This window comes from Fulmarus glacialis, unplaced genomic scaffold (assembly GCF_000690835.1).
Source record: "Fulmarus glacialis isolate BGI_N327 unplaced genomic scaffold, ASM69083v1 scaffold13500, whole genome shotgun sequence".
In the NCBI taxonomy this organism is placed as follows: Eukaryota; Metazoa; Chordata; class Aves; order Procellariiformes; family Procellariidae; genus Fulmarus; species Fulmarus glacialis.
In genome coordinates, this window is record NW_009187183.1 from 2,305 (window position 1) to 11,961 (window position 9,657).

Here is a 9,657-nt window from a genome sequence, read left to right on the forward strand (position 1 = left end):
TTCATAAATGCCTTAAAGTATTCCATGTTTGGAAGGCACTGTCTATATTGTGGGTGTTAGAAAAGAAAACTTACACCTTCTCTTACAACAGACAGTTTTACGTTTGAATTAATTCAATAAAATTTCAGACCAGTAGCCCTAAATGATCCCTCATTTTCAGAATTAAGTGTTTTTTCACAAAAAATGGAACACAATGCAATGTAATCTATGGAATCAGGAAAAAGAAGGCATATCTTAGAGGAAAAAGTTTTAATTTCCCTAGATAATGAGCACAAGGAAAGGAAAGAAGTCTTGGGTGGGAGGAAAAACATGACAATCTGCCAATCTAAATTTTGCTCCTCAAATTGGGGGGGAGTTCTTAGAGCAATTTCTCAGTCATATAAAAAAACACAGCCTTATATATACAATTCAATGAGAAATAGTACTTTAAGATTAATAGAATATATAAAGTGCTACACATAGCAAATATTTAGTGCTAATTGTTGTAAATACAGTAAACAAATGAAAAACAATAGGAAAGAGACAGACGGGCTCACATTTGTCAAAATGATTGTCAACATCCTGTGAAGAAAACGGTAATAAATCTGATCACTTGATATGATATGAGGGAGACATGCATATTTTTGTAGTAACTTCTCGTGAGTTCTCCACTTTAAAGAAGTTGCTGCTCTCTGTTCTGCTGTTGTTAATGCAGGAATCAAGTCAGGAATAGACAATAACTAGAAATAAAAATATAAACGTTAAAGTAATTTTACATCTTCTAGCTGTATGTCATGTTTACTATGCTTAAAAAGCACATCATAACAATGTAAGAAGGGAAGAGATTTTAAGGGGTCAATTAATTCCTCTCCTCAGACAGGATCAGCTACACTGTGACCATTTTCAGTAGATATTAGTCTAACTTGTTCTTAAAAAAATGTAATGATTGGGATTAAACAATCTCCCCTAAGCAGTAAATTCCACTTAACTAGTCAAAAAGCTATTCCAGTACCTAACTAAACACACTTTCACTTCATTTCTTTTCCTCCTCCTAACAAAGAAAAACTAATCACCGTTCCCTCTGTAATAACCTTTTACAGATATGAAGACCACTATGACAACCCCCCCCAGTCTTCTCTTTCTCAAACCAAATAAATCCCATTTTCCTCTTAGCCTCTTAAACTTTGCAGTTATTCTTCTCAGCTCCCTAATTTTAGTAGGAATTATATACCTTTTCTCAGTAGGAGGCAAAGACTTCTTTGTCTTTGCCAAGCTAACTTCTCTTTAGGACTAAGCAATGGAGTGCCACACTTGACGTGGCACTTTTTATATGTTATATACATTTACAGCTGTAAACATCTGGCAAATTCACATTTTAAATTACACTCCCAACTTTTGCTCATACCAGAAAATAAATTTATTCAGTTCTTATATTGTTGGAAGATTTCAATTTCTCTATACATTTAGGAAGTATGCTCAAAAAAGCATCTTGAAACAGGAGATGATCTTTTATGTTCCATTTTACAGGTGAGGAGTCACTGAATAAACCATCATCCAGAGCCACATACAACTAAATTAGCAAAATCAGGAGCTGAATACAGATCTCCTAAATCCTAATTCAGTGCCTTTACCTCAGGAAACAGGCATCCTCCTAGCAGAAACTGTGTCTGAAAATGGCAACCATGGGCAGTCGCCACATCAATATGAAAAAAAAAATTAGGTGTTAGCTATCACTCCTTTAGCATGAAACCAAGTTTTGTTTTAACTTAATGATTGTATTTCAAAATTTGATCTATTTCAGCAAATCTGTGGTTAATTAGAAAAAGAACATGGATAAACTGTTCATTTTTATATTAAGTCTAATCTTTCAAAACTTTTTTTTATTTTAAAGTTTATAAAGTCAACAAGCAATCAAAAAAACACAGAAACTTTATATCTCTCCAAAGCAGAAACTAATCATGAAAGCCTTTTCATACAATATATGTCTAAACAACTTTGCTACTACCTTCATTTAGAAAACAAATTAAAAAAACATGAGAATACCCACCTTGCTTTCTGATCCACTGTTTTCTCCTCCATTTGTCATTAGTTCAAGGATTTCAGGAAGGTGACCTACCAGGGCATCTAACACCTATTTAAAGAAAGGCTGTATGAATGAGGTCTGTAAATTAACTCTATCCCAGCCAAAACCAGCACAATTCTTAAGAAAGATCTGTATTTCATAGACAGTAAGAGCCTCGACAAACACAAAGAAACTTTTTTTTTGTATCTGTCAGCTGAATCTTAAAAGCAGTTTTTCCTGCTTTAAGAAAAACTGCAGTTGATAAATTAAAATAGAATATATAGCCTGTATAAGTAGAATAACCTTACTTTCAAATCTTGTAATACTTGAAACTAGACTAGAAAAGTACATAATTAAATATTTTTGGCACCAATTCTGACTGAGGTGGTATATAAGATAAAGGACCAAATATTTTTTATTATTTAGATAATTGTATAGGCATGAAACCAAGGAATTTTTCAAAATGATCAGCTGCTTCTGAGTGTCAACTTTCAGGTGTTCAACTTGAGAAATCTTTTAAGATGGGTCAGAATTTCATAAACCATAAGTAGATGTTCTATGAACACTTTTAATTTCCTTGAAAATGTCTAACAAAGGGTACCAAAACAAAAAGGAGCACCTGAAAGCAAAACTCATTTTTCCATGCCATATCCACAGATCATACATAGAAAACAAAAAAGATCAACTATTGGAATAACTACTGTCAGAGGAAATGGTGATTTTGTCTCAAACATAAATATTTGTCTTTTTCAATCCAAAAAAGTCTCACTACATTGTCTGCAGTATAGCTAAGTGATTCATGTTTTATGCAGGTTGAAACCAAGGTATACTAAACTAAACTGTCTCATAAACACTCACAGATTCTGTACCAGATCTTGGACTGAAACTCTTTCTATAAATCTTGATCTTTGAACCATACACAACTTCATCTCCTCTTCAGTTGGAGAAATGAAAATAAAACAAAGCAAAACCCTTGAACCTTTGCTATCAGTAATTATTTTAATACAGTATCAAAACCAAATCTTTCCACAGACTTTGTAAGGTAATAAATAATATAGCAATTAAAAGAATTTATAATTAATATTTTTAAAAAGCTAATAAATTCATTGTGGGTTTACTAAATTCAAACACCTTCCTATTTTCCTCCTTTTTATTCACAGAAGGCTGGCATCTTTATGAAGCATCTGTGAAACAGAAGTAAAAGCTGTTGATCATTTCAAACAGTCACTGTACTGTCTTATTGCAGAGTTATTAAACATCAAGATAATCTGCCTCAATGTAACAAGCAAAAGAAAGTTCCAATAAAAGTATATTACCTCCAGTGACTCATCCTGTAATAGTGTAACCAGTTCTTTATGTATTGTATACACACCAGAATTTAAAAGCTTAGCAACCTAAAAAATGACAGTAAAATAGCAAGGTGAAACATTCTTTAGTTCCATGGCACTACAACAACTACACTAGAAGTGCTTACTTTACAGTAAGCATGAAGAAGCGAGGCAGAACAACTGTTTAATATCAACCTTCTAAAGTTGTGTACTTTCCCATTGATTACATTAAAAATATGCTTATGTAAAGAATATGAGTCAAGAAACAGGCCTATTACCTAATCATGAAACACGCTTTTAGAATTAACTCTATTTCACATTTACCAAGTATTTTTAGGACTGCACTGTAAGGCTAGAAAAAATCCTTCTGGAATATTCAAATGTTGTACTTCATGCTCCTTAGGAGAGTTAACAGTCAGTCAGCTATATAATTTACAAAAGATAATATGTAAAAATTGGCTTCGTCTGTTCTGAACTTTAAGTTTCCCCAACCTTCCATGTGAAGTTTTCACTCCTTACTTCTTTGGGGTTTTTTACTGTGATTCAGAAGTCACATATAAATTTCTAAAAACCACCAAAAGTCCATCTCCACACTGTTAAAAAGGTTTTATAGCAAATATGAGAAAAAACTGAGGAATGAGATTTTTGCCATATGGAGTATTTAGATGATGTTTTTTAATGGTTTTCTTTGTTTATATAAGCCAAGTGAAAATAAGACCTTACTTCCAATCAAGATGAAGCTTTAGATAAATGGCTACAGAGAGTTTATTTAAAAAAAAAAAAAAATCCATCTAGCATTGAATGCCATAAATTACATATTTCTGGCTGTCACGTGGTTGCAAATTATGGTATTAAAAATAAATCAACCAGCACTAAATGTATATTCAGACCACTGTATAACTTTACAGGTTTTTTAAATGAGATAAAATACTTTACTTATATTCAGGCAGAACCTTAAGTGTGTTATACATCTGACATGAAACATAATGTAGAATCATATGCTGATTTTATAATTTCAACAATTACCTTGGATTATCATTTGCTAAGACAAGGCATCAACAGGTAAAGAGAACTGGAAATCCATCCATCTTCCTTAAGATGGTGGAAATAAAGCCACCTTGGCTGCATTTATGCCTCTACTAGTGATTTAAATACCTTCAGCAAGCTGCTTAACTTACCAATTTCCACAGCAACAAAATGGGATGAAAAGCTAGCTCAAGGACTGAAACACAAGGATTCTCAGTAAAACACTATGAAAACCTTGACGATCTCCCTATATGGGTTACAACCATCACAAGAGAGTTATATTCATTTCTGGAATTCACCCCATATAGCTAATAATATCTATGCAGCTGTACATTTTTGAATTTTTATGAAAATAATACAGTGGCACTTATATAAACTGAATGGCATAATAAGAATACATATGCTTTTACATCTGCATAAACTTCCAAGTAGTTTCATATTAAATGCGAGCATTTAACGTAGATTTGATACATATAAACATTTTCCACAGAACACCAGCATAGCAGCAAACTGTACAGTCCTGAAGAAGGTCTTCAGGACCATAAGTGGCAAGTTCCTTTTTCCTCTTTGTCTTGTTATTCTCTAATAGCATTCAAAACCTTAAAATATTCTAATTAGTACAATTGCTTATGTTTGTGGTACTAGACCAGTTTAAGTTTCTTCCAGCTTTTGCTCCTTAAGAGCTCACTTAGCAATAGGCTCTTGTAGCCAAATGTCACACAACTTAAATACTAGTGTGTGTATATAGGCTGTATTTACGTATTAGAAGGGATTGAACACCTTTGACGAACTAAATTTCAACAAGTTTTCTCAAGCCTTTTTCTTTTGGTTGAACAGTCACAAATGTAAGCTTAAAGAAGAAAACAACATAAAACAAAAACATGTAAGTACTAACAAAGTACCTTTGTAGACTTACTTCATAGAAGCTTGTGGCCATAGTATATCTGACGGGAACTTCAGGGTCATGACAAAGGCAGAAGAATATAGAATATAGCTCTAAATGGAAGTTCTTTGGATCCACAAAAACAATCATGGCCTGTGGAAAGATAAAGTCTTTCATTAACTGTATAGCTGAAGGACCACACTATCAGAAATTATCAGATGAAAACATTGAGTTACAACTAGCAAGACACTTGGGAGATAACAGGTTGTGATTTTAAAGAGGAAATGTGACATTTTTGATGGCTGTGTCAAAACACAGGCATCAGACAAGTTCTAGAGTTGAGAACTAAACTGGATTTACATATCTTCCAGACATGCTGCAGGCTTTTCTTTTGAAAACATAGATTAAAAACACAAGATATAAAACCTTAGTTTTTATAAATATTATTAATGTTTCGGTACACTAGTGGAAGCTGCAACTGGAGACTTCAAAAACAAAGTACATTTTAGCAAGCAGTAAAGCAAGCATCTAATTTCAACATAATTGTGTGTGTATATACCTCGTTTTTGCTCATATAAACCAACAGATGTCTACCTATATACATGGTGCTTGCCTTTAGAAGGCAGAATAAAAATAACTGTCTACTAGCTCTTGGTAGAAATACAAAGTAGATTTACAGAAACATGAGTGGTAAATTTGAAGACCTCACATAAACTTGAAAAGACTTTTTGTATTCAGGCAGGAACACAACTAAAACATGAATCTAACCATTCAGATTCAATCTTCAACTCCCTGTAATGTCACGACACAGCAAATGTGAAAACCTACCTTTGAGTAGTTTGAAATTGGGGACTCTCACAGCAATTTTCTCAATGCCTTTGTGCTAAGGGTTTGGAGAAAATGTGTAGGAAAGAACGAGACCAGTGACCTCTTAGAACAGCACTCTCTCAGTCAAAACCTGCCAATAATTTTCTGAGGCTCTGCAAAGAGGAATCTTTCCTGGTAACTCTTTTGGACAACCTCTACTTTAAGCCATTAACTTGAACTTTCCAGGAGAGAGCTAGAATCTAGCTAACAATGCACAATTCGGCAATAACTTCTCTATCATTCATGCAGTCCTATTTAGTGAACTATACGCATGACACAAATTATTTAACCTTAAATTAAAGTTACTTACTGGAAAATTGTAAGCACAGTTCTTCCTCACTGAAATATATTTCTTTTCCTGTTCCAGAGTTTGAAGTTGTAGTTGATTATCATTGTGTCCATTTTCCTGCTGTAAACCCAGCGTGGAAAGCTTCTTATAAAATTCCAAAAAACGCAAGTGCTGTTCAGGAGTAAAAATGCCTGGGGGGGCAGGGAGAAAGTTTACTTTTATTGTTACAAATGCTATTAATAATGTCCAAAAACAAAATCTCATTTACAAATCTATCAAATACGCCAATTTTTATTCTCCCTCCCTCCCATACCGAGAGTCTAGTGGAGTATCATCAGTACACTTTATACAGAAAAAGTGATTACAGAAAAATGACAGCTAACTATAATACAGTGAAACCTAATTTCTGTTTACATAATTCTTGAAATACTCAGGATTTTAGCTGCAGGATTGTGAATATATTTGTTTGTTCCATTGATACTAGTTTCTTCTTGATTACATTTTTAGATCTTTATGGAGCTCAGTCATATGAAGAATGCATGTCTGCAGCAACTTGAAAAATTAGGCTATGTTGCTACAGATAAGAGATATAAGAACAAAATTAGAAAACTCAGAACAAACTGGAAGACAACTAGCAAGATGACTTCAAAAATTACATGTCATTTTATAAGTACATTAATAATATGAGAACGATCAAGGAAAGGCTTAGGTTTTTACTCAAGAGAGAGAGGAAAGCTATCAGTGGTTGGTACCAAGAAGGCTGAAATGCTTGATGCTTTTATTTTCTTTCTCAAACTCTACTAGTGTCATCAGGCTCAGTACAATTAATAACAGTGACAAAGATTCAAGCTTTAAGTAGAGAAGGAACAGGTCAGTGAAACATGAGAGGTTTTCAAAATGTGCAGGGTCAGATGTGCTTCATTCCAGTATTCAAAAGTATTTAAAGTACTAGCTGCTGAAATCTTAAACAAGTGAGATATCAGAATGGAAAAGGGCTGAAGTGGTACAGGTATTTAGTAGTTGGAGAGGGGAAGGATAAGCCATACAATTACAGATCTGTCAAATTATTTCCAATTTTTTTTTTAAATTGGAACAAAAAAAAAAAAATCTACTTGTAAATACCAAAAAGGAAACAAGAAAATGAGCAGCAGCCAACATGGCAAAAGCAAAATTTTTCAAACTGATTCCATTTCTTCAAGTCTAACAGGACCTGTTATCGAGTACTAGATATTCTGACTGAATACAAAGGAGGCAGTAAAGGTCATGTTTTTCATAAGCAAAATAAGGGATCAGGAAAGAGAGATGAAAAACTATGAAGTTGCTGCAAAACCGCTTGGAAAAGCAGTTAAGAGAAAGTTACCCATGGGTCACGGACAAGATAGGCAACTGTATAAAGAAAGGTCTATCCTAGTCCTGGTACTATTCAGTATTTTCATTGGGTTTTTTGATGTTGGATTACAGAATACGCTTATTAAATATTCTGATAACATCAACCTAGGAGGGAGACTGTTAGTTCTTCAGAAGATAGTTTAAAATGATCTTCAGAAACTGGACAGATGGTCTTAAAACTTTAGACTATTATTCCATTAGGACAGAGATAAGGTACCATGCTTAGCCAGATATGCATTGCCTGCACAAGGCCAGGAAAGAGAAAGACTAATTAGATGACAGTTTTATCAAAATAAAAAAAAAAAACCAACCAAACAAAAAACCCCCACACCCAGACTTTTGAGCTACTTCTGTTTATAGGCTGCACTTGAACAAATAATGTCAAACTATCGCAAACTGTTGCAAAAAAAGGCAATTTTTCATACTGAAAAATGTAAACAGCAATATAGCTTGCAAGACACATGAAGTAACCCTTTCACTTTGTTCAGCTCTCATAAGGCGTAACACTTCAAGAAAAATGTGAACTTGCCAGATGGAGTTTGGAGGTGAAGAGAGATCAGCAATTAAAGTCAGTCAACCTAGAGAAAAGAAGACTGGGAAGACATGATAAAAACAGGATGGACTATCCTAGCTCTATGTTTCTGTAAGTAACAGTTTGACACTGTGGAACAGCCCTTTTGAGTTATTTGTAGTGAAGCAGCGGTCACTTTGATAGTCTCCAACATGATCATAAAGGATCATTTTAAAGGTCTGTAAGAAAGACCAAAGGATTTAAGAGTCTAGGGGAAAATTCTCTAAAATGTAAAAACATGATTCTGTGCTGCCCCGCCACAGCCGAGCTCTGTATAGAGGGTATATGATGGGCAGAATGATCAAGGAAAGATCTGCTGTGCTCAAGTGTTAAGGTACAGAAAACCACAAAAATTATGGGTAGCGATTTATGCTCAGCTGCAGCTGGGAATCCACATGCTGTTAGGTCTCCTTTCTCCCCTGAAGTTCCTTATGGGCCACGCTCTGTACTGTGCCTCAAAAAGGTATCAAGCACAGAAGTGAACATACACAGTTAACATCATACTGTGTTTTCAAAGGTTTCTAGTTTCAAAAATTCAGTCATCCAACTCACAAGCTCCAGAATATCCAAGAAGGAGTCAAAATAAATCAGTCAAACCAATAAACACAAACCACCATGTTTCCATCTCTGACCCTGTCTAAACAAAAAACTCTGTCCCTGTCTAAACATAAAAAACCCAATAAACAGATGGACACCCAAAGAGGAAATTCATAAAATCCAGTATTTATGCAATAGATTATTTCAGACTTTTACTTCTATATTTCCTTTCCTAATTATAATTTCATTTGATACATTCAAATCTGGATATTTTCCAAGGGTTTCAAATTCTCCAATCTCCCCTAATTTTTAAGATTTTTTTTAGAAGAACATTAAATCATACCATATAATCCATTACAGAGTTTCCCTAAATGGAAAGATAAAGAAACTAGGATAGATTCATCTGCTTTGAAGGATTTTTCACAGAATGATTTCACTAAGGGGAGCACAGTTTGACTCCTATCATCTGAAAAACAAAAGAAATTTTTGAAGTTAGCCATTTGTCAACACCTAAAAAAGAGCACAGAGAGTGGGCTTCCATAATAAGTTATGCAAAATACCATTTTTATATCACATTATACACCATAACATGCTCAGGTGTATTTTTGACAGGCACTCACTGGAGGTAAAAATCAAGAGGTATAGAGAATGGCGAACATACTACCAAATTTTAATACCTTACCTGTTTTGTTTGGTTGGTTTTAGGGAAATGGCCCCTCCCCCTCC

At 34.1% G+C, this 9,657-nt stretch overlaps 1 protein-coding gene across 1 annotated transcript in view; it reads right to left on the minus strand.

The window, feature by feature from the left end:
- Nucleotides 1–9,397, minus strand: part of LOC104074197 (serine/threonine-protein phosphatase 4 regulatory subunit 4-like) — a gene marked incomplete at both ends in the record, with an annotated part of 10,923 nt that extends 1,526 nt beyond the window's left edge. The window contains 6 exons of the mRNA XM_009574249.1: nucleotides 537–719; nucleotides 2,027–2,110; nucleotides 3,358–3,435; nucleotides 5,312–5,431; nucleotides 6,456–6,625; nucleotides 9,275–9,397. Coding sequence (XP_009572544.1) covers nucleotides 537–719; nucleotides 2,027–2,110; nucleotides 3,358–3,435; nucleotides 5,312–5,431; nucleotides 6,456–6,625; nucleotides 9,275–9,397 — 758 coding nt within the window. The remainder of the gene's footprint in view (nucleotides 1–536; nucleotides 720–2,026; nucleotides 2,111–3,357; nucleotides 3,436–5,311; nucleotides 5,432–6,455; nucleotides 6,626–9,274) is intronic.
- Nucleotides 9,398–9,657: the final 260 nt, after the last annotated feature.